Source organism: Poecile atricapillus, chromosome 6 (genome assembly GCF_030490865.1).
Source record: "Poecile atricapillus isolate bPoeAtr1 chromosome 6, bPoeAtr1.hap1, whole genome shotgun sequence".
Classification (NCBI taxonomy): domain Eukaryota; kingdom Metazoa; phylum Chordata; class Aves; order Passeriformes; family Paridae; genus Poecile; species Poecile atricapillus.
This window is the reverse complement of record NC_081254.1, coordinates 4,136,076-4,162,582: the sequence shown is the minus strand read 5'-3', so window position 1 is coordinate 4,162,582 and position 26,507 is coordinate 4,136,076. Positions and strand designations below refer to the sequence as shown.

The following is a 26,507-nucleotide window of genomic DNA, read 5'->3' as shown; positions in this document are numbered from 1 at the left end:
TTTAAACCATCTTTTACATCAATTGGGTTTGGTACTATCTTGCTTTCAGACGTGATATCTGCCCCTCATATCTTCCAGTCCTTTCTATCCCTCTGATCAGCTTCTTTCTAAATATCCTGTCTCTAATTTCTCTCTTATAATCCCCATTACATCAGACTGCTCCTGGTGTTGACTGATTAACTCCATTACAGAGCTTGCTGAATCCTGTTCTTGTTTCACAATGCTCTGGGTTCCCACACTACCACTTCCACTTAGTGATTGTATCTAATATATGCATTATAAGTCACTTGGGATCCCTTTCTGTGCTTAAAAAGCCCATTTTAAGTCAAAGGTCATTAAGCTTGGTTTCATCAGTTACTACCTTGCCTGTCGGTCCTTTCCTGGGATGCTGATTTTTTTATTCCTTTTACCTATTAAAATTATTAAAATCTATTAAAATCCTTCTGTCCTTGCCCAGCTCCACAGACACTGAACTAACTCACCATAAACCTTGAAAAACTCTTGCCCTCCAAGCAAGACATTTGGTCTGAGCACAATTCTGCTCACAGTTCCACAGCTATGGCCAACAAAATGCTTCCTTCACTCTTTTGGAAGCTTTGCACAGCAGATCAAAGATAAGCACTATTTTTAGGGAAAAAGTGCTGCATTCTCCTGGTCCCCATGATTAATGGTACACAAACCCCAAAGTACATTCTGTTTTCTGATTTCCCAGTGCTGTGGCAGTGACTAACAAGGCCACCATCACTGGAAGCATGTGAATATTTATCACTCAGTCAAGTGACGATTTTTACTCCCTCTCTTAGTGTTTCTTCTGCACGTTGAAAGAATTTTGGATGAACATGACAAAGTTTTGTTAATAAATAATTATGATCAGGAAACTGTTCAAGGAGCCAGCATTCCCAGCTTTCTCCTTAATAGACATACACACACAAACTCAAGGGAGACTTTAGAGTTCCCCCTTGTTACTTATCTTTTATTTTTTAGCTTAAATTGTGAAACTGAAAGCTGAGCCTGATATTTCTCTTGAGGTTTAACTGCTTGGGACTAACTTTCCCTAGGGAACTTCTTTCTCCCTGTCCCTAATTTCCTAATCTGATGAACTGTGCAGAAGTGTAGTAGCTCCTGTATTGAATGGCATTCACGTAAGTAGCTTATTTAATTAATCAAAATTACCAAAATCAAATGTTGAAATAGAAATTTCAATTTAAAAGCTTCCAGTTTTTTTGGGCAAAAATAGACCCAAGTTACACCCATTCCTGTGGCATCAAGTGGCTCCTGAGTTGGGTACACCAGCATTTTGGTCATCCCTGGATATCTCCAGGATGAGCCCTCGTTCCCAGCTTCTCCTCTCTGCGCTTGCGAGGCTTTGGTGACTTTGTAGTATCAGCTTCTAATTCTGGTGATTGTTAAACACCTAAACTTGGATGACACAAACACCTTGTCACTTTTATGTATGTCAACAGCACCAACATGACTGCTGCTGTAAGGAGAGTGTTGTGGCCTTCTGGAGAAACACCAAAATTGAACACTGTGTGTTGGAGTACAGTCTGTGAACAAGCCATTCAGTGTTCTGAATACAAGGAAAGCCAGATTGAGTTTGTGTACAGGTCCAGATATGTAAAAGAAGATGATTTCACTTGTCTTTGCATTATAAACTATGAATGATGAAAGGTGGAAAAGTGATTTCTCTCTTCCAGGGATCCTACTGACATTTTTATTATCCAAAGGATTTATCGAGGCAAATGCTGAGAGAAATAAGCAAGAGAAGTGTTCAGAGAGTGTTGCTATTAACTTAGGGGATGATATTTCCTGCTTGTTTTCTGTTAAAAACCCCCTGAATTTCTGGCACTGTTTTCTCTTTTAGTCAGACTCCTCTACTACGAGTTTCAGGGCTGAACACAATACAACATTTGTAATGGCATAAGCTCCACCAAGGGAACAGCTCAAAAGTGTTAATTCAAGCAGTGGGTTTAGATTGAAGTAGAAATAATAGTAGAAATAGTAGAAATAGTATTCTTCCCAACCAAGGATTTCCCACCTGCACACACCTACCATTACAGAAATACAAAATGACAAGTGCAGAATATGTTTACCTGACTTCAGGTGCTGGGATTCCTACCACAATGCAGTCCAATTGCACTTTGGATCCTTCAGGAACCTCCCTGCTCTTCAGTTTCTGAGTGAAGCGTGGTGGTTGTCCAATGGGCTCATCAGAATATACAGATGCAGATTCTGACTCTGTTTTCAGCTCTGTGCTTGTTAATTGAGCGATGGATTCCAGGTTTGCAGCCTGTTGATCATCTGTTTGTTCAAAAGTTTTCTCTGCTTTGTTTTCCGAGTCTTGAGCTGTTGGAATGGAAAGCCTTTCTCTATTTTCTGACGTGAGAGATAGGCTGGAGCTACCTTTTTGAGCAGACTTGTTCTTAGAATCCATTTTGCTCTTGTAGTTTTTGCATGTTCGGGGTCGTATCCTTTCAGAGTTGTGAGCTTTGAAAAGCGACGAGAGCTCCTCGATGAAATCTGCTGCCTTGTTCAGGAATTCCTTTTTGGATTCTGACTCAGAGGGGAGGTGGTGTTTCTTTAGATCTTGAGAGCTCCCTTTGGACCCCCTTGTATTTCTGACATGTTCCTGACAGAAGTTGGAGTTCAGGCCATTGTCTGATGTTTTCAAAGCTGTAGACTGGGCCATTTGTTTGTGTTTTCCCGCGTTGTTCAGCTGATCTGGGGGGCGCTGTGAATGTGCCTGAAGCTCATCCTGTTTAGTTTCCAGTGGATTCTGATCAATAGCTTGTCTTGCCAGGTTTACACTTTCATCAAGCTCTTCTTGGCTCAAAAAGGCTGAGAGATCTGGGAGGTCATCTTGGGCAGCTACCTCATCTGAATCACCAGCAGCATTGCCATAGTGGAAATTATGAGAAACTGGCTCTGATCTGCTTCTTTCACTCTTCCCTTGATGTTTTGTTTCTGCTAAATAACTCTCTCTCAGAAGCTGAGATATTGAAGTTGAGGTTTCTAAACTGTCGTCTTGCATGCTGCCAACAGAAAGGACAAATAGGACCACGCCTTGTCAATAGCAATTTTTTGGATTGAACACAATGACAGGCTTCTGAAAAGCAGAACACAACATTTTCAAAGTGCATCTGTGTGCTGAATACTTGCAAGTACTTGTAATATTTGAAGCATAAGGGTGGCCCTGTGTTAAAGGCCTGCTTTTCTGCACATCCTGCCAGACACTGTTGCTTTTACCCAGTAAAGTTCATCTTTCATCACTTTCTGCTGTCAGTAGCCTCACATAAATTAAGTGTGGTATTTCCTACTCTGGGCAAGGCAAAGCTTCAGCTACAGAGCTATTAACTGAGTTTCAATGTCAAATCTTCATCATTGCTGATGTGTGTTTCTTAGCTAAGAAACAATCTCATGGGATAGATTAAGTGTTGGCTATTTCAGGGACTGAAAGTTGTTGAGAATAACAGTACTTTAAAGTGAAGTAAATTTAGCTTGAAAAGCACTAAAGTAGTAAGCAAATGAACCCTCAAAATCGTAAGAGGGATGTGAGGAGGAAGGAGAAAAAACTAAAATATTCTATAATGACAATTTTTAATGCATTATAGGAAGCTATAATGGTGCTCCATAGCTTCCTAAATCCAGTATTATTTCTAATAAGCTGCTTAAAGAAAGTAGAGAACTATGTCATTATTTATTTAAAGTAAGTAGAGAACTGTGTCATTATTTGATGGAAACATAATTTGTACTACAGAGCTTTCAGAATCATGTTCTTAGGTCATCCTGATTCATATCATATTGCAGTATTTCTCCCTGGAGTGTGAGTGCCAGCCCTTATTCTTTATTTACAAAAAGGAAGGTTTCAACTTAAGCTGTTTATATTCTTCAATGAATGAACACAGAGCTATCATAATCTGATGTGCATTTTGAGACCTTAATCCCTCTGCTTGAGGCACATTTTTTATACTGAAATCCTTTTCCTTATGTAAATTTTGGGCATTTTAGATTTGTTGATTTTGTTTTCGTAATATGAGACAAAGAAAATCACTAAGACTACAGAGGCACCCAATCAAAATATTTCTAAATTTGTACCTGTACAAAGAATGAGGAATAAAAAGCCATATTTAATATATTTTGAATATAAATTGTAGGCTTTTAAGCACCCTGTCCAGTCCCTGCAGCTGAGCCAGGCTCTGTGATACTAATTGAACACTTGGCATTAAATTATCTGTGGCACATAGAGAACATTGATTTGGGAAGCCCACACGAGATAATATCATGAGCTGTTTCATGACTGGACAGAGTTTATAATTTAACCTCTTAAGAGTACAAAGAGGCCTCCACGAGGTTTAAAGCTCCTGCTCAGTGGAAACTGCTTCTGCTTGCTCAGCTTTCACTCCTTGGGCAGCTGTGGCACCTCAGTGCAGCTGAACGTGTTTCAGGGCCTCTCTCAGCTTGTTTATGTGCTGATCACAGATTATGTGCTGGAAAGGTCACAGCTAAAGCTAGTTTCAGCTCCCAAGAGTTTAAATACATTTAACATAAGGAGTGTACAGGCTGGAAGACAGAGCTGTCCCATGAATGAACTGCAGCCCTAGAACCTCTCCACATGTGGCTCTGGCTGAATTAGAACATCCAGCTCTTTGTAGCTTTACAGGACACAGTGGAAGGCTGGATTTTACGTGGCTGGAGAAGTATGGATTTTACAAGGTGGCAAAATTGAGCTTGCTGCATTTCCTGGCCACTCTTTCTGCAGCATTTCAGAATGTCACATCTTCATCTCAGTGTCTGGAAAGGTCATCAGAGCTGAAAAAAGGTGATGCAGATCTTTAGAGAACACCACATGCTCCAAATAGGGAAGGAATATTGTGTGATCAAAACCTGAAGTCAAATGAACTTGAAGAACTCCTGCAATGTTTTTGTCTAAAGAGTATATGAAAATTATATTGAGACTATTCAGGGTTTCATTTTCCTCTGTTGCTATGTCTGTTTCAACAGAGGTTGTTAATCACAGTGTAGCTTTTCTGCAGGAAACCATAGTAAAGCAACTGTGTGTTCAGTCTGCTTATTTGAGACTTTGTTCTTGCATGTCTTCTGTTCATCTTTTGATGAATTGAAAGCATTGAAACATGAAAGAAATAATTTCTGCTAATTTGCTAAAGGAGTATTGCTGCAACATCAGGAGCTACTCTCAAAGATCTGTTTAGGCAAAATAGTTTTATAATTCTAGCTTGAAAAATCCATTGTCTGATAGCAAAGGGAGGAAAACAAACAGTTCCCCAGCTAAGAACTTGGAACAACTTCCTTCCTTCTGCCCACTGGAGCAGAAGAGGTAGAAGGGAGCAGAGTTCTTCTAGAATTGGAAAGCAAGATATTAATGAGAACAAATCTGATGCCAAATTCTCAATACTTAGAGGGCCATCACTTTTCTTTAGAGCTCACCCAGGGTCAGAATTTTAAATCTAACTCTTCTCTATTTTCAGCTTGTAGAAGATGACTTTTTATTCTATTTTTAGGAATGAAGTAGTTGGGTTCTAGTCAAATGTAGCACTTTGAGGCAGTGATTGTCTACCAAAGTCTTAAAATATTTTGAATTATTTGATATTTTTAATTTAATGGAAAATGTTAAGTTTCAGTGGGTGTTGCTGTGAGGCTACCAAGCAATCCCATTACAGTTATTAATTCTGCCTTGCTTTTGCCTTGAGAAATGCCCAGTTTGTTGTGTTGGGGTTTTTTTCCCCCCAAAAGAACTGTGCTAATTGTAATTGCAGATGTCTCTGCTGAGCAGATAATGGCAGATAACTGTGTTGAGCAGGCAGGAAGAAGGACAAACCAGTCAAAACACAGTAGACAGCAATCTGTGGTGGCAGTGAAAGCACCAATCATTTTGCTGACTGGAAAAGCATTGTGATGAAGCTGTATCAAGGGCAGGACTTGCATTGCTGGTTACAGGTAATGTCTTTAATTGCTGTTCTTTGGGGGGGAAATGGGGCCAGCAGCAGCCTGTGGGTCTCTGTTCTTCACTGGCTCATTACCTACAGCCCCAAAGCACAGTGTGAGGGCAGCATTTTTGGCTTTCCTGGGACACCAGCTGCACTGACCTTGGGCACCTCCTGTCTTGAAAGGCACCAGAGCATGGCACCAACAAAACTGACTCCATGAATTTCTTCACTCTGCTAATTCAGTTTCCATTAGGCAACTAATTGAACAAGCTTTGAGTTTCCAAGAGCCTATAGTTATGGCAATGTTCTCTTATTAGCCAAGTGATCTTTAGGATTAAATATTCACAAAGGTAGAATTGGTTTCCACAGTTTGTTTTGGCAGTGGCTTGACCTGAAAATCTTTACATGGATGGGAGGAAATACGTGCCATGGGGGTCTTGCAGAGTGGGACTCCAAACACTTGAATTTCTTCTTGTCTGAGTTTTCTTAGACTCATTCCTGAGTCACCACTGAAGGAATCTGAGCTTTTCCTACAGAAACAGCACCAGTGAAATCTCAGCAAGCTTAAAGGAATCCCAGATATATCGGATATATCTCTGTTTTATTTGGTGAGAACAGCTACTACTGCTTGATGCCCTAAAGATAATTTTTCAAATTCTCCTTCTTTGACAGAATAAACAGGTTATATACAATTAGCAGATTTAATGCAAGAAGCACTGGAACATCTGCTTTGGCTTTCAGAAGTTAAAAGGAGAAATTTCAGTCGGTGCATGTTGTTCCTGTCTCAGCTTTTCAAGCTCCATTACTTGTGTTGGGAGTGCTTTTGTGTGCAACCCCAGGCAAGCAAACTGCTGCTTCTGCTCTGCAGAGAGGCACCTCTGTGGCCTTTACACAGCAACACTCTGCGTGCCCAGCACCTCAGCGTGGAAACCAGAAAAATGACCAAATACTAGAGGCCATATCTGCTTCGTGATTGATTTAATTGCACATAAATTGCATTTACCCACGGAGAGTTTAACATTTATGGAGCTGTTCCAACTGTATGAAAAACAAGGCAAGGGTTGACACATCTGTCTTGCAGACCGTGGATGATGACAGTGGCATTGTGGTGTGCCTGCAGGCATTCTCACTTAGCAGATGCCATTGTCACCGATTCTGGTGACAGGAAGGGTTAGGCTGGGGTAGAGGACTTAGGTTAGCACCTCTGTGTGCTTGGGGGCGTGTGTTTGAGAGGTTTTTAAAACAGTGTTTAGAAAACTGTGTGCAGGAGGGTGGTTTACTTTTCTGTTTCAGACACTTGAGTGGCTTTGATTTCCATTCCCTGTAATGAGTCAGATAATTAAACTCCCAGTTCCAAGTAATGTCATTAAATATGGAAAATGGAGAATCTCCAGCCTCAGGAGTGTAACAACTTCTCATGGAAAGAAAATCCCTCAGAAATGGGATGGGATAAATCCTCTCCCCAAGTTACTCTGAGCCCTGTGTGCACTTGGAGTCGTGCCCTGGCCCATGACCTCACTGTTACAGTATTGGGCACCCTGAGCAGGAGGAAATACCCAACTCTGTTTCAAGGGAAAAGCACATTAAGTGCTCTTTTAACTTTTTCAACATTTCTTTTATACTCTCATATAATGAAAAGGTCTTTTATTTTTCACTCTGATCACAAAAAGTCTTCCTTATTTCATTAATTAATACTGTCCCTCAATAATTCTCAAAATGAGAACTGAGACCCTTTATCCCATGTCTCAAGTTCCCTTTTCCTCCTCGGTGAATCTCCATGAACTGCAAGGCAAACAGTATCTTGAAGAAACAACATCTCAATGAAACAAATACATTTTCAGCTGATTTTTAAATTAGAAATTGAGAAAGGAAGACGGGTGATGGCTCTTTTGAGGCCTGCCTGGGATGCTTCTGCATCCTCCTCTTCTGCTGACCTGCAGCCAGGCCTCAGATATCAGGACAAGTTCTGAGTGTACTTCAAGTGCTCACAGTGTAGAACAAGTTTTTATTGATTTAAGTAATGTATATAACCCTCTTTCCTTCGAGGATTGCCCATAGGAGAAAAAGTTTATATGAAAGGCCAAAACAGTTGCAGCAGAGATGCACAATTTGGTGCTGAATGTACACAGGGAATTCCTCAATGAAAATGTAACTATCAGGCACCAATATTCATTTATCCTGGTTCAAACACAGACACAGCACCCTGCACACCTTTTCTCATGGTTAAAACTGCAAATCCATTTTCATGGGTTGTGAGCCAAATGATTTCAGTCATTTCTGTGAGTCCTGCTGGCAGGATGTGGGAGCAGTGCAGAAACCCACACATCAAATGCTTGAGGACTGCTACAGCTTTCCTACAAATAGGGGTTCCCGGTGGAAAAGGGAATTTAAGTGTTAAATTTGACACAGAAGAAGTCTGGATTGCATTTTTCTCCTCAGCTTTTTCAATTGTGCCTTTCTTTTTGTCCACTGTTCTGTCTTTTTGATGTTTTTTCAACAGTCTTCTCTAACAACATTATAATATAAAAGCCTTCGTATTTTAATCATATTTTCAAACTGCAATGTTTAAATGAGATTTCTATTCTACAGGAATAATTTGCCCAGTCCTGTCCAATATTCCTGTTTATGAAAGCAAGCACTAACCCAGTTAAGTTTTAAACAGAAAAGTAAAATAGTTTCTTTTTTTTTTCTTTCCCCCCACCCCATGGTTTAGATTACAATTGAGGTTGCATTGCCCAATTGCCTTTATATTATTGTGTACATTTAAAAAAAGATATCTTAATGTAGTATCTATGTACAAACATGCCTAGACTACTAATTGTTATCAGCTGTTGATAAAAAAAGATTCCTTCAGTACCACAGCAAGACCTGCTGTAAAATCTCTAAAGAATGCACAGGAATAAAAACCAGCACAGAGCACACAGTTCCGCTTTGTGCTTCGTACACTCTGCCATGTGCAAGACCTAACTCCTGAACTGACTATAAATTTTTTTTTATGTGTAAATATTACTCTGCTCAGCTACAGGAATGAGCACACTTGCTATTGCTGTTTAATTTTGTTAGCTGTTTCTGAAAGTTAAAAAACAAACAATTTAAAGACAGACAAAACCAAAGACATATCCTGACCTTAGGAACCTTCAGGTGGTGTAGGAGAGGGAGAAGAGCAGAGTTGAAGTTTATGAAATTGTTCCATTAAAACTTGCTGGTTTTGTTTTCACTCTTAAACTCTAGAGCATCTTCACAATTGTAAACCCAATGACCAAAACAAAACTGCTGATAAAGAAATCAGTGTCTTTAGCACGATCTGTATAATGTTCTAGTAACATATGCTCAGGAGCCTCTCTGTTCTCTGTCAATTGTTGATGTATTATTTGGTAAAACTTAACATGAGCTTCTGATTACTGCTTAATGTTGCAATATATTGGGCCAAACATTTGCTACTGACAGTCAAATACTTTTCTGAGAGAGAGAAAGAGAGCAGAGGAGATAGTGAGAGCTCAAGGGTGAGAGCTGTGCCCTTCTAGCAGGACTGTTTCTGCAGCTGTTGTGTACATTAATCCAGAGAGCAGATCTCCCTGCACTAAATATAGCCACAGGGGTCATTTTACATGACAGAATAAATAATTAAATAAATAGAAAGCATTTAACTATTGGGGGGGTCACATTAAATTAGGTTTGATTTTGCTTAAGAAGGAATTCCAAATTACGGCATCTTGGTTTAAGGCTGAATACAAGAATGTAAATATTTCACTCCTCCATTATTTCATGAAGGGAAGATGAGCAGGAAGAGGGAAGAATCCCAGCAAGGAACTTTTCAGGTCATTAGAATCTTGTTGACTCTTTAGAGGAGTCAGAGTGGCTGCGAGGGATTTTGAGAACCCCACCAATGCTATTCAGGTCCTTTATAATTCCTCAGAACACCGTTTCTCTTTCACTGCAATGCACACACCTCAGCACAATCTAAGTCAGTTTAAAAGGTATCTGTTCCCTGTATACGCCTTAGCAGCTAAAATTAGCATTCAAATATATATCTTATCAAACCCTTCTGCTACACTCTGCAAAATCAAAACGTAGACCAATCTGAAATTGAGGGATTACCTTTTTTTAATTCCTCCAGCTGCTGCTGCCCAGCCCTGGCAGTGAGTAGCGCTGACACTTATCCAGAAGTGTGAGATTAAAGTTAAGGATCCTTCGAGTCCTCAGGAACAGAATCAGCTAGGAGGAGTCCATAAAGAGTGAAGGAAGTTAACCTTGGTTATTGTGAGGATGGCTGGAAGGAGCTGGACAACCTGTCACCACCGGAGCAATAGCATTTGTCAGTTTGCAGGTCCCAAGTTATTTTGAGCAGCGTAAACCATGTGCCCGCGGAGCATTCCACCTCATTGGACAGGGAATCCGCTGCTCCCACAGCACCTATGGGCACAAATGCCTGCTCCTGCCTCGTGCAACAGCCCCTATAGATGCATATGTGGGTTCTGCTGATTCATCCAAGAGGCTCTGTGGTGGCATTGTATCGCTCTTGGCAGCTGCTTTAGGCTTCAGCCTTTTCAAATTACTAATGATGGCTCTTTCGTTAAGTTTCCATCAGAACTCCAAGGTTACAGTCGCAGGGAAAACCATCAGCTGGGAACAACATAAAAGTTTTGCAGCTCCGAAGGCAAACTCTGCAAATGTGTGATTTCAATAGAAAAATATTCCTGACTTCATCAGAGTGTTCTGTTTAATAAACAGAGTGAAACAGTGCAGAAATCCTTCAGGATGACCCGAAAATACAGATGCTCAAAAAGCTAGAATGCCTAAATTTGTTATGGAATGCACAGAAATGAACTGTTGGAGGAAAAGCAATTAAAAGAGGCAATCGAAACTAAGCAGTAAATAAAACTGAGAGAAACACAGGTGGAATAACTTTGACACACTTGAACCAGTACATAGAGAAACCCTGTTACTATATAGAATTTCATTGCTTTAAACCTTGACTGGCTAAAACCTGTCACATCACTTGGTAAAGACAGAGATGAAATTTTCATTTCTACTCTTCCACACAAAAAGTGGTCTGTCATTTTAAATAGTTCGTCACCCTGCTGGATTGTTGATATTTTATTAAAAATGCTTGTCACAATTCTGATTTTAAAAGATTACTAAAATATTATGCATTTATGATGGGGAATTGATATATAAGCCTTTTCATAGCTAATGATGTAAGAGCTGGCTTCTTGACCTTCTCCCAAATCTCTCAAAACATGATCAAGCGAGCACCCGTGCTAGAAAAGGTGTTCATCTGTGGAATGGAGCTCTTCAGAAAGTTATTCTGTGAGTTGTAACAGTACAAAAATCAGAGAGGAAGGCAATTCTTGCATGTAAAATTTCCTGAAGCATTGTAGATATTTTTCTATTATTTCTCTCTCTTTTTGTAAACTACTGTCGTGGTTTAACCCCAGCTGGTAACAAAGCCCCACTCAGCTGCTCACTCCTAACCCCTGGCAGAATGGGAGAGAGAATCAGAAGAGAGAAAGTGAGGAAACTTACGGACTCAGATAAAGGCAGTTTAATAAATAAAACAAAAGTTGTGCCCACAAGCAAATAAAAGCAAGGGTTTCACATAGAATCATAGAGTAAGCTGAGTTGGAAGGGATCCTTAAAGATCATCAAGTCCAACTCCTGGTCCTGCACAGAACCTTCCCCAAGAGTGCCTGAGAGCATTGTCCAAACGCTTCTTGAGGCCTTGGGGCTCTGGCCACTCCCCTGGGGATCCTGTTCCAGTGCCCAGCCACCTTCTGCATCAAAAGCCTTTTTCTAAAATCCATCCTAAACTTCCCCTGGCACAGCTTCAGGCTGTTTGTCCAGGTCCTGTCAGTGGTCACCACAGAGGAGAGATGGTTGCCCTGTGCCAGCTTCAGAATCCAGCACTTTGTCCTGCTGAACTTCATATGTTTGATGATTGCCCAGTCCTCCAATCTGTCGAGGTCTCTCTGCAAGGCCTCCCTGCCTCCAGCAGAGTCAGCAGCTCCTCCCAGTTTTGTATCATCTGTAAATTTGCTCAGCATCCCTTCCAGTCCTGCATCCAAGTCATTTATGAGGATGTTGAAGAACACAGGGCTGAGGATGGAGCCCCACTTGTGACGGGTCACCAGTCTGATGTCTGTCAGTGACCCCACTGACCGTCACCCTTTGCACCTGACCCGTGAGCCGGTTGTTCTCCCATCCCATAACGTGTTTGTGGGATGGACATTTTGTCCAGAAGGATCCTGGGAGAGACAGCATCAAAATTTCAGATTTACTGAAATGCAGAAAGATGGCATCAACATCCCTTGATCAGCTTGGTGGGCTACCTTGTCATAAAAGGTTTGATAAGCAGGACTTCTCTCTCACGAAGCTGTGCTGGCTGTGACCAACAACTGCATTTTTTCAGGTGTTTTTCAATGCCTCCCAGAATAATCTTCTCCATAGCACTGCCAGGCACTGCCAACTTTCGTTTCCAGGGTCCTCTTTCTCTCCCTTCTTGAAAACTGGGACAACATTTGCCAGCTTCCAGTTAGCTGGGATTCCCAACATTGCTCAGAAATCACAGAGAGAGGCTTGGTGATGACATCATCTGTTCTTTGTGGATTCTTGGATGAATCCAATCAGGCCCCATGGATTTGTAGGGATCCAAGTGGAGCAGCAGGTCCTGCACAGTTTCAGGGTCAGCTGGGAACTGAGCATTCTCTCAGCCATGGTCCTCCAGCTCAAGGCATTGAGACTCTCCTGGTCCATCACCCGTGTTGCAAAGAACGTGTTAAACAGCTCTGCCTTGTCCATGTCCCTGTTTGTGAGGTGACCATCGTCATTGTCTCCTACAGTTCTGTCAGCTTCAACTCTAGCTGAGCTTTGGCCTCATGAATTTTATCCCTACAGTGGCAAGCAACATATCTGTATTCTTCCTGTGTCTCCTGGCCTTGCTTCCTCTGGGCATGCACCTTCCTGTTTTTCCAAGAGATGATTCCAGGCTGGCCTTCTGCCTCACTGGCCTGACTTCCAACATTTGGGAGTCACTGTGCACTTGGGAAGTGATCTTTAAAAACCATGACCAGCACTGATGGACCCCAGCACCTGCAAAAATATATTCCCAGGGGACCTTGCTGACTAATTCCCTGAAGTGCCTGAAGTCTGCTCTCCTCATGCCTAGGGCTGAAATTCTGCTGGCACTTTTCCTCCTGTCAACACAGATTTTAAACTCAATCACTTCATGATTACTGTGGCCAAGACAGCCCCAATCCCCACTTTGCTCACAAGATCCTCTCTGTTGACAAGCAGCGGGTCAATGAGGGCATCTTTCCGAGTCGGCTTCCTCAGGACCTGTTCCATAAAGTTGTCATCCGGGATTTTTAGGAATTTTCTGGCGTGGGTTGTACCAGTTAATTTCTGGCAGAGAGTAGAAATCCCCCATGAGGACACAGAGAGTTGATTTGGAAGCATCCCATAGATGCTGAAAGGAAAATTTGTCAGTGTCATTGTCCTGCATAGGAGGTTGGTAGAAGGCTCCCACGATGACATCTCTGTTACTCGGTTTGCTCCTCGATTTTATCCAGAGGCTCTCAACTGTGTCCTTCCCACCTCTGAGCTCCATACATCCGAGCCCTTCTATTCCATGCAGCGCCTCCCCTCTGCCTCTTCTGGCCTGCCTCTCCCACCTGAAGAGCCTGTGAGCATCCAGCAGGGAATTCCAGGCACAGGACTCATCACTCCAGGTTTCACTCATACAATGATGTCAGACTCCAGGACTGGGCCAAAGCCTGGAGCTGCTCTTGTTTGTCCCTGCTACTGTGTGCATTAGTCCAGAAACATTTGAGGTGTGGTACTTTGTAGCCAGCACCTTGTGAGGCAGATTGAGGGATCTGTAAGTGATCGTTTCCAGTTTTGGCACAGCATCCCATCCCTTGGCACTGGTGAGCTTGGTTATGTCCCTTTCCCTCTTCCAAGCTGGTTTAAAGCTCTGTCAATGAGCCTGCTAGCCCCTGTGCTAGAGCTCCTTTTCCACCCTGAGACTGGTGCACCCAGTCAGGTGTCAGAGCAGAGCAGCTGTTGAGGACATCTTCCCATGGTCAACAACCCCCACATTTTTCCACTGAGACCAACCTCAGAGCCATGCATTGGCCTGATGGATCTGCCTGTTCCTATTTCATTCCCCACTTCCCATGCTTGGGCAGGTGTTCATCCATCCCCAGGAGAGCAGGGCCCATCCCATGTAATGGTGACATGGGAAGACAAAACTTCATCACTCTGGATGTCCTCCTTCCTCCTCCTCCTGCCCCAGCTCTGTGTGCTGGGCATGGCCCCACAGGCTCTGGGACATCCCTTGGGTCACTTGGGCTCAGTGTCCTGCCTGTGTCCCCTCCCTGTCCCCAAGACATCCCTGTGTCACCAGCACTGGTGCCAGCACACAGCCAGAGCACAGCTACCATGGGGAAAAATGTAACTCTAGCCCAGCAAAAACCAGCACAAACACCACTGACAGAATACCCCATGAGCACGAGCTTGTGGTGAAGATATGAGAAGATTGTGTAGTGAAGTCAGCCCTTCTTTTGGGCACAGGTGAGGCATTTTCTGGGTTGGGTGATGTCTGATGTAACTTTATACCTGGAACAGAGATCTAAGATATTCTTTATAGTATCTGTAACAGTAGATGTGAGCCATACAGTGCTGGCAGGAGCTGCCTGTTGATACTGTACCCTGTGCTGCTGTGGTTTGGACAGTGTCTGTAGATGTTTAGGCTACAAAATCTGCAGCCTGAAAACAAAGCCTGATGTATTAATTGTAAACCTACAAGGAGTTCTGCTGAGATGCAATTATTACCATGGAGTCTTGCTGTTTGTGTGCTGTTTGTGCATGATAAGCAATATTATTCAAGCTGATGAAAAAAAAATGCAAGAAGTTTCTACTTTTAAGACAGAGTTTAAGGTTCTAGAATTGCAAAATCATTGAATAATCTGAGCGACAGATAAGCTCAGGGTTATGTAGAAAGTACAGCATTGAGAAACCACAAAAAGTTTGAGGCTTTACTGTGGCAGACAGACCATTGAAATAGCAGATGGTGTACAAGGCCAAAAATTTCAGGAACACAAAAAATTGGAGCATACACAGTGAATGTGCCAGGTCTTGCAGAGCTGGCATTTTGACAGAGCAGCACCAGAGAATTTCAGGTTCACTAGTTTGTAAGTAACAGTCTAAAGCCCATGAAAATACAGTGGCTCCTCTGTCTACATTTATAGAAAAAATTGAAATCAGGATTTTGCCTGCTGAGCACTAAAAAAATCACTTCAAAATATGATGACCTCCAGCTTTATGTCCTTTTTGTCTTTGCTGACTGGCAGAAGAATGAGGCATAGTGTCCTGGAATAAATTACATGAGCACTGTTTCTCTCCAGATCTTGGCTGTCAAAGCCCAAACTACCTTCACAAGCTCAAACAAGACTCACAAGAAGTGAGGTTAAAATGGAACTTTGTACATGTCTGGTTGATTGTTATTCCTCAGTAGGATTATCCAACTGTATTTGTCAACCTATGGATTTATCAGGAATGGAAAATTCTTGATTTTCTAGATATTAGAATGAAATAAATACTATTCTACTAATGGCATGTGCTGAACCATGAAATGAGACATTCCATTTCTTTGAAAGCTTCCTTAAGGCCCTTTGCAGTCAAGTTCCAGTGATTTTGCAGATCTCTCCAGTGTAGGAATCCAGAAATGGAGAGACATTTCTCTGTCTGTCCTGTTCTCCAAAATGACATTAATCTTGTCTGTCACTGACAGAAAGGCTTCCAAATATCCCTGGGTAAACCAGGATTTAAAAAAATTAAGTAGAAAGTAGTAGAATGTTTAGTATGTCACTGAAGTGAAAAATAGAGATTTTAGAGGGTTTAATACATGGAGTAAAGATGGAGGAAAAAGGGTGTAAGTTCTTAGCTCTCCTTCTTCCTTCTTCTCCAGGATTCTGCAGTTTTTACAAGCACAAAGAGTGATTGGTTGAAAGTCAGTGACAGTTTTGATTATGTTAGTAGATATAGAAAACTCATTTGTTAATTTATATAAACAATTCACCTGTCTATTGTTAATTGGGTAAAAATGGATATAAAGATGAAACAGCCCCTGGTTTGGGGCCATTTTGTGCCTTCAGAGCCAAAGTGAGGCAGGTTATGGTGAATTGAACTTGTGCAGAAAGTCTGCAGAGACCTGCCAAGTTCTGTGATAACATCCTAATAAACAGGAGAAACAAGATCCCAACGAGCTTTGGAGTTTTCTCCTGACCCAGAGAACTGAGATAAACGGAGCTCCCATGGAGGAGTATCCCAAAGGAGCTCAGCTGAGAAGGGACCGAGAAATCTGTTTGGAGAAGTGCAACATCAAGCAGAGAAAAAGTATCATCCAGAGCCCTGTGGAGCAAATTTTTGCTGCCCACTCCTGGTTTGCATCCCAGCAAGAGCTGATCCTGCTCTTCCCAAGGCTGAGCAGATTTCTTTCTAACAGGTAGTGTGTAGCAGTGCATCAGCCAAGCTTGTTCTAATGGGCTGAAGGAGTGCCTGCAGAAGAGAGGCTTACACTGAGACCATTCTGCTGGCCAGGTATGAATGTTGACTCTCAAAGTGGCCACTTTGCTTTTTGTTAGACTGTTCCAAGGGCAGTGAATTACTCCTGACCTCTGCAGCTTCGGGCAAGAGCAGTGACATCTTTTCTTGAAGCATCAGTGGCTGTTGCTGCTTTAATAGCTCCAGTTAAAAGCTGGGTGATTTGAACAGCAGTGGCAAGCCCTGTTTCTCTTTTATAGACTTCAATGAATTATCTTCAGGCCCTTATGCCTTTGGTAAGAAAGGTGTTAATGGCAAATTTCTGGATGTTCCTGGAAAAGCTATTTCAAGTGATTTACAAACCTTGTGTAAGATGAGTTGGGTATTTTCTATTCATATCACTATGCAGCACATCTCTTACCATGAGTCTGCCAGGTATTGTGTAATCCTAATTTGGATTCTAATTTTAGAAGCAGAGACATATTAGAAGGATGATAGAAATGGTACCTCTTTTCTATAGAAAGTACAAATAGTAATGTTAAAACATTCCTTGCACCCAGCCCAAAGCAGACTTTATCACAGCTTCAATCCTCGCCTCATCTGAGGATTGCCCAAGTGCTGGCAGAGAATTTTTCAGTCTTATTTATTATTTAGATAAAATGTACTAGTGATTTATGGAGCCCTGATGCTTTTTCCAATAAAATCAGAGCTTGTTCAGTCACTATCATCAGTAGGAGAGGAGTCAGACTTTTCCAGAAAGTTTTAAATACAGTAATGAAAGCAATCTTCCAGTCATCCACAGAGAACCACAACCTCTTGTACCCCAGTGTTCTATCTATTTGCTTTTCAAAATTATTCAGTTATATTATTATTCAAAATATACCAGTAGTTTGCTTTGTTGCAGTAGGCAAAGTACAGCTGAAAAATGTTTTGAGATAGATAATCCCCAGAACATGAAGTAATTGATGGTATGGGTGGCAATTGTAAAAGCTGATCTGTGAAATCCCTTTTCTTATAAAAAGCTTCTACTCAATTGTAAAAGTGTTGGGTTCTTTAAGGCAGATTCCCTGCCTAATAAAACATGGAGAACACCATGTCCTTATTTTAAATTATGGTATTTTTTTCTTGTCTGTTATTAGCCATTGTACAACATTATCTTACAAATATCAGCCTTTCAAAAATGCCTGTGACACTAAAGAGGTAGTAAAAAAGCATTCACAGGCATTTTGCTGTTCCTGTACAGTTAATATTTCGTTAGCTTCTCCTACATTCTTCCTTTTCTAAGGAAAATTACATGTGGGTTTTTTTTTTAATGTTGGGATATCTAACCAACATTTTACAAGCTGCTAGCATTCAGATTTTCAAGTGGATAGTTTCTCTTTATGGTTCAAATAGAACACACATGAGCTCTCCCTGAAAGGCTCACGTGGCTGAGGAGGATCTCCTGGCAGCTGCCACCATGTCTGGGTGCAGAGTTTGGCTCACACCAGCCTTCCTCCCGTGCTCAGCACCCTCACATCTCAATGGTTGTAGAGCACACAGCAAATACCAACACACAGAGACTGGCAGTTGCCCAAAAAGCAAAAGTTTGGTGCAAGCTCTTATATCAGACTGGTTTTTAAAAACCATTTAGAAATTGAGATAAAACTAATAAGGACTCCTATCTATACAGTTCAATGTATTGGAGATGATGTCTGGTAACTGACAGAAGCACAAGATCAGAAAACAATGATTAAAACAGCCCAGAAGCTGGGTTTGATTACTGAGTATGTGCTCCCCCATTCATGACTTTCTTTGGGCAAGTGAAGCAGGAGGAAGCATGATTTGACACTGATGCCAAACAACCAGCTCGATTGAAAAGAGATTTACAGTCAGGGCTACTGCTCCCAGCATCACCAGAGACTGTGGGATCCATTTTCACACTATAGGATTTCACTGTCCTGATTGCAAGGCATGATTAGACCAAACAGAGCCTAGAAGGGATCTGATAATGCCAGTTCTGGTGTGGTCTTCACCTAATTCGGGACACTTTGTGGTGTGTGAGGTTTGCCTTCCTACTATGATCCCTGTCCTTCCCTGTCTTCTTTTACTTTATCCCTTTATTTCTTGTCTTTCATGTCTTTCCATCTCTTGTTTTTGACAGGAACCTGGTGTAGCAGACAAGGCTAATTTTGTTGTTTCAGGTCTCCAGCTGAGCCAGCCCTGCCTCATCCCGATGCTGCTACAGGTGAGCGACATCTCAGTGGAGCTGACACACCAATGGATTTGTTTTCCTGGGATTCAGTGTCAGAGAGGGCACTAAGCCAAACACAGCTCCATCCATTTCAATTTGTTTTCCCATTCTTTAGAACATCTATCTCCAAAACATATAATAAGGATATTCATAGCCATAATTAATACCAGCTGAACACGTGGTACAAAGAGTGACGTATCTGCTTAACTAAATCTAAAGGAAAAAGAAATACTGGAGTATTTCTACAGTGAAAACCATATTATGTACTTTATATTTTGATTATTTGGACTTCTTCTTGTGTCACTTGTAGGAAAGTTTATATTTTTTCTGCTGGTAGCTATTTCTGTGGTTGATATTAAGTAGATATGACATCTGTGTCTGCCTTTTTTAACCCCTTACTGTTGTCCAGAGACAGGAACATGGATGCTTTTGACTTGGGGGTGAGATTAACACAACAACATGTTGTGAATTGTATTTTTAAAAGTGGATTAAGAGTCAGTCCAGGGAGGCATATTTTGTAACCACAGTCTCTATTTCCAATTACACATTTGTCAAACAGAGATTTACAGTTCACTCCTTATTCTTATCACTTAAATGACTTCATACATCTAGAACAGAGAGCAGAATTTCACCCAGGTTCCCTGCAAATAAACTCCCAAACCCTGAAAGAACAGGGAACTCTCACTGGGAGTCTATTTTCAAGTGGTTTTAACATGAAAGAACAAAACAAATTATGGCTGTTATTTGTGGAAACAAAATTAATGTGAGTTGCATGGTAATGAGGAAAATAAGCCCAAAGAATCTTGATTTCTGTCTGGACTAAGAGCATTATCTATAAAATATAGGTATCTTCAGTACCTTTTTTCTGCTTAGGAGTAGTGTCTTTCCAGTGTTGTTTGGTCTGTGTTCGAGGCCCTGAGGCTCACAGCAAATTAATCCCAGAGGGCCGGGCAGGTGGCAGGAGGAGGAGCTCAGCGTGTGGCAGTGTAGATCAGGACCCTTAGGATTTTAGATAACCCAAACCCACAATGAATGGCTGGTGTTTTAAGCATCACCTGTTCTAGACAAGCAAAATTGTCTAGAAAACAAATACCAGCTTTGTCAGATGTTTAATAGGACCAAATATTCAATTACTCTGTTGTCAAAATTGTACCTCACAAGATACACCCCTATTAAGAATGTCTAAAATCATTGGTAGATGAAAATAAGGAGAGAGCATTCATGGATAGCCTACATTTTAAAAATGATTTCTTGAGACCTTTTGCTTTCCAGGCACATTCAGATGAGAGTTTCAGTGTTTATCAGCAGTGGCATGAGAATCAGCTCGTCTCTGGACCTGGGGTCATGGCATCACTCACATAGTCTGGAGAACAGCAACACCATTGTTCAGTGAGGAGAGCTGGCTAGAGATAAGAGCTTGGTTAGGTGGATTGCATAGAAATGCGTGGTTTAGGCAGCAGGAGAGCATGGTCTGGGACCAGTTTGCTAAAATATGGCAGAAACAAACCCCATGGAAAGGAGAGGCTGTGTTTGTGTATTGCAGGTGCAAGAGGATGAGCTGAGGGAAGGGGACCCAGCTGGCCAAGGACCATATCCACACCTCCAGGGAACCTCGCATCTCGACACACGGGGGCAGCAGAAAAGCGTGGCACTCTTTGTGCCAAGAAATAAAAGTCAGGAATGGCCCGTGGTGTTCGGGAATCGAGCTGTGCCCTGCTGGGTGCTCTGTGCACAGCGACCTGACTGCACTGACAAGGGGAAAAGCCCTTGGCAGGAGTCCTAGGGCTTTGAAAATTCTCCTCCTTTCATTTAAAATAGGATCATTTTGATATGAAACCATAGCTAGGATATCATCCCCAAACTCTGAGCGCTGGAGTTGCTGTTTTCCCAGCACTTTAGTGTGTCACCTTACTGTGCACACTTGAGATGAGTTTATCCTGGCACTCCCTCCTGCTGCTGCCTCATCTGTCTGGAACGCCTTTCCTCAGGCCACTGAGTCACCTTCCCACTTTCAATGTTGCATTGTAACACCAAACCCACTTGCGTTAGAACATCAACTGTAAAAATGTGGATGACGATGCACTGCAAAGTTTTATCTCTAGATAATGATGAAGCTTCAGAACACCAGGGGGTTTAAGGGTTACAGCTCTACTGACAGATTTAATAGGTTTAATTTAAAAAGAAAAGGTCTTTCATGTCAAAACACGAGCAAGCTTTCAGAAGCAACAGAGATGAGAATTAAAGGAAGTTGTTAGTACCAGCTTATGAAACACCATCATTATCAGAATCATTATCAGAATCAAATGGCATTCAGGTAATGTAAACTCACTTACATGATCATGACTCAGAAAATTCCCTCAGAGTACAATGGTACTGGCCATTGTGACTAGCCAAACAGATGGTTAGCTATGCCACAGGTGACTTTTTCACAAGTAGGTAAGACACAGAAAGAGTGAGGATAAGAAAAAGAAAGGAGGAGATGCCTTTTCTTTTAGGACCTTAAGTAAAACCCCTAATTTATTTCAAATAAATCACCTTGTAATCAGAAATATCGATGACTTTCCCAGGCCAGTGGTTCTGCTTACTCGGTTGTCAGTCTCCAGAACCATCTAATTTCATACCAGTCAAAACATTATTTACTCAACATCAGGAGTCAAAAGATCTATCACAGGATTTAAAATACATTGTGATCTGATAAACATGCATATTGCAAGCCAAGTTTAGACCAACTGGTACCTCAGTGATATATATTAATGCCTTGTGCTGTGCCACGAGTTAATAGAAAGGAATTCTCTTTCTGGCTACGGTGCCTTTGGAAATCCTTTTCTAAATATCTCTCTTTTTTTTGCTTTAGAAAAGGAAAAATATTGGAAGACTTCAAACTGTGATACTTAGAAAGAAAATGCAAATATGGTAAGTGTTTTTCATTTAATCTGATTAGCAAACGCCTTTTAAAGCACAACAAAACCTTTCTGGCATGCTTAATTGGTGATGTGAGGCTGTGGAAATTCGACATTTGAACTGAATTGTACATGTAATGCTCTTAATGTTAAATCAGGACAACATGGTAAATCAGGCAAACATCTATATGATGCAGAAATATTTACTAGTTTGGAAAGTCAGACAGGATATAAAGACCAAGACTATATTTTTATTAAATAGTTAAAAAGATAAGCTTTAAATATTAATTACATTTAAATTACATTTCTGTTGAAAATCTAAGGACTTGCCTGTGTAGATCCACTTGTATATTCCCATTTGAGGTATTTACCTTCATATTGGCTGAGAGTTTGATGTTAAAATGACTACAGGCAGTCACCTAAATCTTTACTCACCATTTTTTGAAAATGACAATACACATTTTGAAGCCCCATAGTTCAGAAAGTCTCAACCACAATGTTTATAACCTGTGGGTATGAAAACTCTTCCTCCTGTGTGGAGTGGATTTGTTGTGCATTTTGCTGCTGAGCAGGATTTGAAGTGTTGGAGGGAATAGAGAAGTGGGGGCTGGAGTGGAAGGGGAGCCAGAACTGCTGCTGCCATGAAATGCAAGGAGCATAAATGTGCTGTTTCATGCCTGCCATACTCAGTTTTGGGGTTCTGAGCTGTGATAAACCCATCCAGACTCAGCTGGTTTAAACTGGCCATTGGCCTGGCTCAGGGATTGACTTAGAGGAAAGGAGAGGGGAAAATGATGGCTTTGAGGGTGAAGAGAAAGGACTCAGCAGGAAGAACTTCCAGAGTTTTCCCAGCTGTAATCAAGATAATAAAGTTGAACATTCAAGAAGCCCATAATAACAATGTGACTCCCAAGAATGAGCACTCTAAGAACAGTCTCTTGCAGATATTGTGATTTTCTGTGCACTCCCACAGGCTCCTTCCAATTGTGTTATTGGAGGGATAACAGGGCTCCAAACAGGATTGCTTCCTGAAAAAGTCAGGAAAGGAACTCTCTACACACTGCATGCTTCCTAATCCTGAAATACTTGGTGTCTCTTTCTGTGGCACAAGAGAAAACCTTTGGATCTTTTGCAGAGCTGTGAAGATCTCTCTGGTCTAGATCCTGAGATGGAGGATTTGAGGAAGCCAAAGGTTTATATCAGAAAATATTTGATGAGGAATATATTAATAGTTTCTGGTTTTATTCTCTTTATGTTGATCAATATATGTTCAAAGGAATTACAGCAGTCAAGCACACTATTTGAATCTTTAATTTCTCAAAAAATTAATTTAAAAATTAAAAATAAATTAAAAATTTAGCTATAAAAATAAATTTATTTTATAATCCTTGAACTTTAAAATTTCACTTCAAAATATGTATACTTAAATTACATTTTAAAATTCATTTAATTCCATTTGTCAAAAGGTATTTCTTTTAACTTGCTGTGGGTTTTTTAGAAAACATCAGAAATCATTATAATAACAGTATCTGTTTTGTTGTTGCTTGGGCAAATAGTTCTGTATCCAGTCAAAATTAGGTGTGAAATTACTGCTGTGGGAAGTTTCAAAAATGAAGATTTTAAAACTGTATGTTATTAACTATCCTAAACTAAAACCTTGCCAAAATATAACATTATATATTTTTTATATATATATAATATATATGTTCATAAATTTGACTTGAAAATTGTCCAGACACTTTAATCCCAAATTCTGGATTCTTGAGGAGTCATTGCTGATCCAACACACTGGAAATTACAACTGTTTGTAATGGCTATAAATGGAACATTTCTAGGTTCTTGCCTATTATAATTCTGCAGGACTATTATAGTCATGAACAGACTATTTTAATGCTTATGGTTATTATAAACACAGAAGACAACACAAAACAGGTTTATAATGGTGATGAGTTATTTAGAAGCTCAAACTTGAACAAGAGGTCAGGGAAAATGACAAAGACCACATCATTTGCCTCTCAGAAAAGTGAATTTTAATCCTAATGCTGCTTGCTACAAAGCAACAGCTTATTCATGAGACAAATAAGTATTTCTTTATTTTATTTTATTTAAAAAAAAAAGGAAAATAAGTTCTAATCCAAGGAATTGAATTTGTAATATTGATACTGACTGTTAAAACACAAGTTTGCCTGGCTGAGTTTGCTAAAAGCTGGAAGCACCTAATAGTGTTTGCATTGAACTGTTTGTGTTTGCAGAAGTTATATCACGTTTGGGCACAATATTTTTTGGTAAGTCTACTGGCTAAAATATGATGTGTAACTGTTTTCTGAGGAAATTGGTGTTTCAAGCCGAGTCTCCTGTAATCTGTCTGGTTTTGGATGTCTCTGCTGGCTCATGGGGTGAGCAGCAGCTGCTGTGTCACTTGGATACTCTTGAAATGCTCTGTCTTTTCCTGATACAGTCTCAGGAACCACCTCACTTAAATCTCCAGGGTCCTGAGCTCTAGGATTACTCCCAAACTCGTGTCTGTGTATGTCTAGGAGTAATTTTGCTGCTCTAGAACCTCGACCAGGAGCTGAAAATAGCTCTGTATTATTGTTCTATGACAGTAAGTATGTATGTGTAAAGTGAGGAGTATTCTGTGCCCCTGACATGATCATTTCTGCCTGGGACTGTATTTAGTGGTGTCCTGGTGAGTTGCTGACATGAAAGACAAGAAAGCCTTCATCAGGCAGACATAGGTGATGAATCACTGCTAGCTCCTTCCCCATCCAAGCAAAAAGCACAGCTAAATGCAATGGGGGTTTGGCACAAGTGGCTGCCCAACTGTTCCTGCTTCCAAAAGAGATACAGTTGCTTTGGCTTCCCCTTTCAAGCTTCCAGTTTTAAATGGAAGCAGTTTGTTCTATGCTGGTAGAGCAAATAAACAAAGAAACATTATCCCAAAAACATGGACACAAAGTCTTCTGCAGTGAAATAGGAGCATCCAAATCACTCGTGCTAAAAATTCAACAACAAAATTGGCTGCACTTTGCACCACTCCAGTGTCAGTAAAGAGAAACAAAATATTACAAATTTATGGCAATTTTTCTTTCCTAAATAAAGTAAATATTGACTTAGGTGATCTCTGGGAACATGAGGAGTCACTGGGTTTCTCTGCATAGGAATTGTGTGTAGGGAGCAGCAGTGATTCCATTTTTCACACAGTTATGGGGATTTGATTGCTCAGCTCATACAGCTCATCTTCTGCCTCCAATTTTTTTTTTCTTAATTTTTTATTCTAATGCCAAGGTTGAGACTTACATTATAGGAAATTAAGAGTTACAGTCCTTCAAGGACTCCAAACTCTGACTGCTCACATACAATTTCTGTGGAACGCCTTAACAACATCTGCAAGAGAAATTTAATTTTCCATCTGTCCAAGACTCTTTGACCACTGTGAATATTTAATCCCCTTTACAAACAGACATGTCCTGTACTGTAGTTGATAAAAATATCATAGATTCAGTCTCACTTTGGCACATTTAGTCCATGCTTCACCAAATATCTGTTGGTTACTAACAGCACAAAACAGATCGTATAGAATCATGCCTCTCTGTGATATATATGAGATTGTGAATATTGTCCTGAATTAAATTACAAAAGCAGCACTGTCCAATCATCTTTACTGCACAAAAATATCTGAGTTGCAAAACAGGCCCATATTTCTGAGTGATAACTAATAGCAGAAACAGCTGTATGTAGTTTGAATTTACCAGTCACAGTTTATGCCCCGGTGTTATTTTCTTCCCAGCTATTCTTTGCCGTGTGCTACCACAGGAATAGAGAAAACAGCGTGTACTGACAATTGTTTGGGCATGGGGCCACAGGCTGTCACACCCAGCTGCTGGGGGGTCCTCTGCTTCCTAGAGACCTGTGCTGTGCCTCCTTCCCTGCTAGCAATCAGTGCTCACATCCCTTTTCATGGCATGCCTCTTGTGCCCTCCTCTATTCAAATGTTTCCTCACAGTTTCTTTTTTCTCCTCACCTGCAAGCGTTACTCTGGTCTAGGATCTGTTAGTCTGGTCTAGGATCTTTCCCTCCACTATTTCTGTTCCTGTACACAAACACATCCACGCCCCTATCTTCCTACTGCCTCTAAATTGAATTGTTGTTGGTTTTTTTTTTTTCCTCTCAAATCTTATTCTTTTAGGAATTTATCATGCAGTAAGTGGGGTAGAGATAGAACTGAGTATCAGGAGAAAAAATCACTCTGGCTCAATAGAAAGGGACTTGATCATGTTGTTTCCAATTTTCATATCAGCCCATTTTTTTCTTCCATTCCCAGTTACATTCCAGTAGCAACAAAATCAGTTCTGTGATTTAAATGCCAGCTCCCACCACACCCCAAAGAAAAGAGACCATCCATGTAATTTTCACATTTCATTTTCCCTCCTGCTGAATCCCAATCCCCCTGAGAGAGCAGGTCCTTCCTCCCCACCTCTGTTTGCACGAGCACCTTTCTTTCTTTCTAATCAGGTCAGCCTGTGCTTGGGATAAGAAATTAAACCAAACAATCCAACATGGAAATTTGCAAAGAAGCCAAGAGTGCTCACCATGAAGAGCTGTGACCAGGCTGTGTGTGAGCCTCAGTTCTGGTCCTGTCCCGTGCCTCTTTGTTCTCCTCAGTGCAGGCTGCTACCTTTCTGCCTGCTCTTTACCAAATAGTAAGAAGGCTAATTTTAGGGTGCTTCATCATGCTGCCGTGCAAAGACACAGTGTCATGTCAGAATCAGCAGCATGTGGCACCACTTGCAGCTATTTTATAAGCTGAGGTTCAGTGTGTTACCAAATTGGTCTCTGCAGGGCACAACCCACTCAATTATTGATATTGTATTCCTGGAGGATTGC

General features: G+C 41.0%; 1 protein-coding gene across 3 annotated transcripts in view; it reads right to left on the bottom strand.

Annotated features, from left to right (window-relative positions):
- Nucleotides 1-26,298, bottom strand: part of MYPN (myopalladin) — a 65,810-nt gene extending 39,512 nt beyond the window's left edge. For 2 of the 3 annotated variants that reach the window (XM_058841687.1, XM_058841689.1), the window contains exons 1-2: nucleotides 10,044-10,276; nucleotides 2,094-3,032 (exon numbers count right to left, since the gene is read on the bottom strand). In XM_058841687.1, coding sequence (XP_058697670.1) covers nucleotides 2,094-3,031 — 938 coding nt within the window. In that variant the 5' untranslated portion in view covers nucleotide 3,032; nucleotides 10,044-10,276. Of the gene's footprint in view, nucleotides 1-2,093; nucleotides 3,033-10,043; nucleotides 10,277-26,212 lie in introns of those variants that run through there. The other variant, XM_058841688.1, reaches the window with a different exon arrangement.
- Between the last annotated feature and the right edge of the window lie 209 nt (nucleotides 26,299-26,507).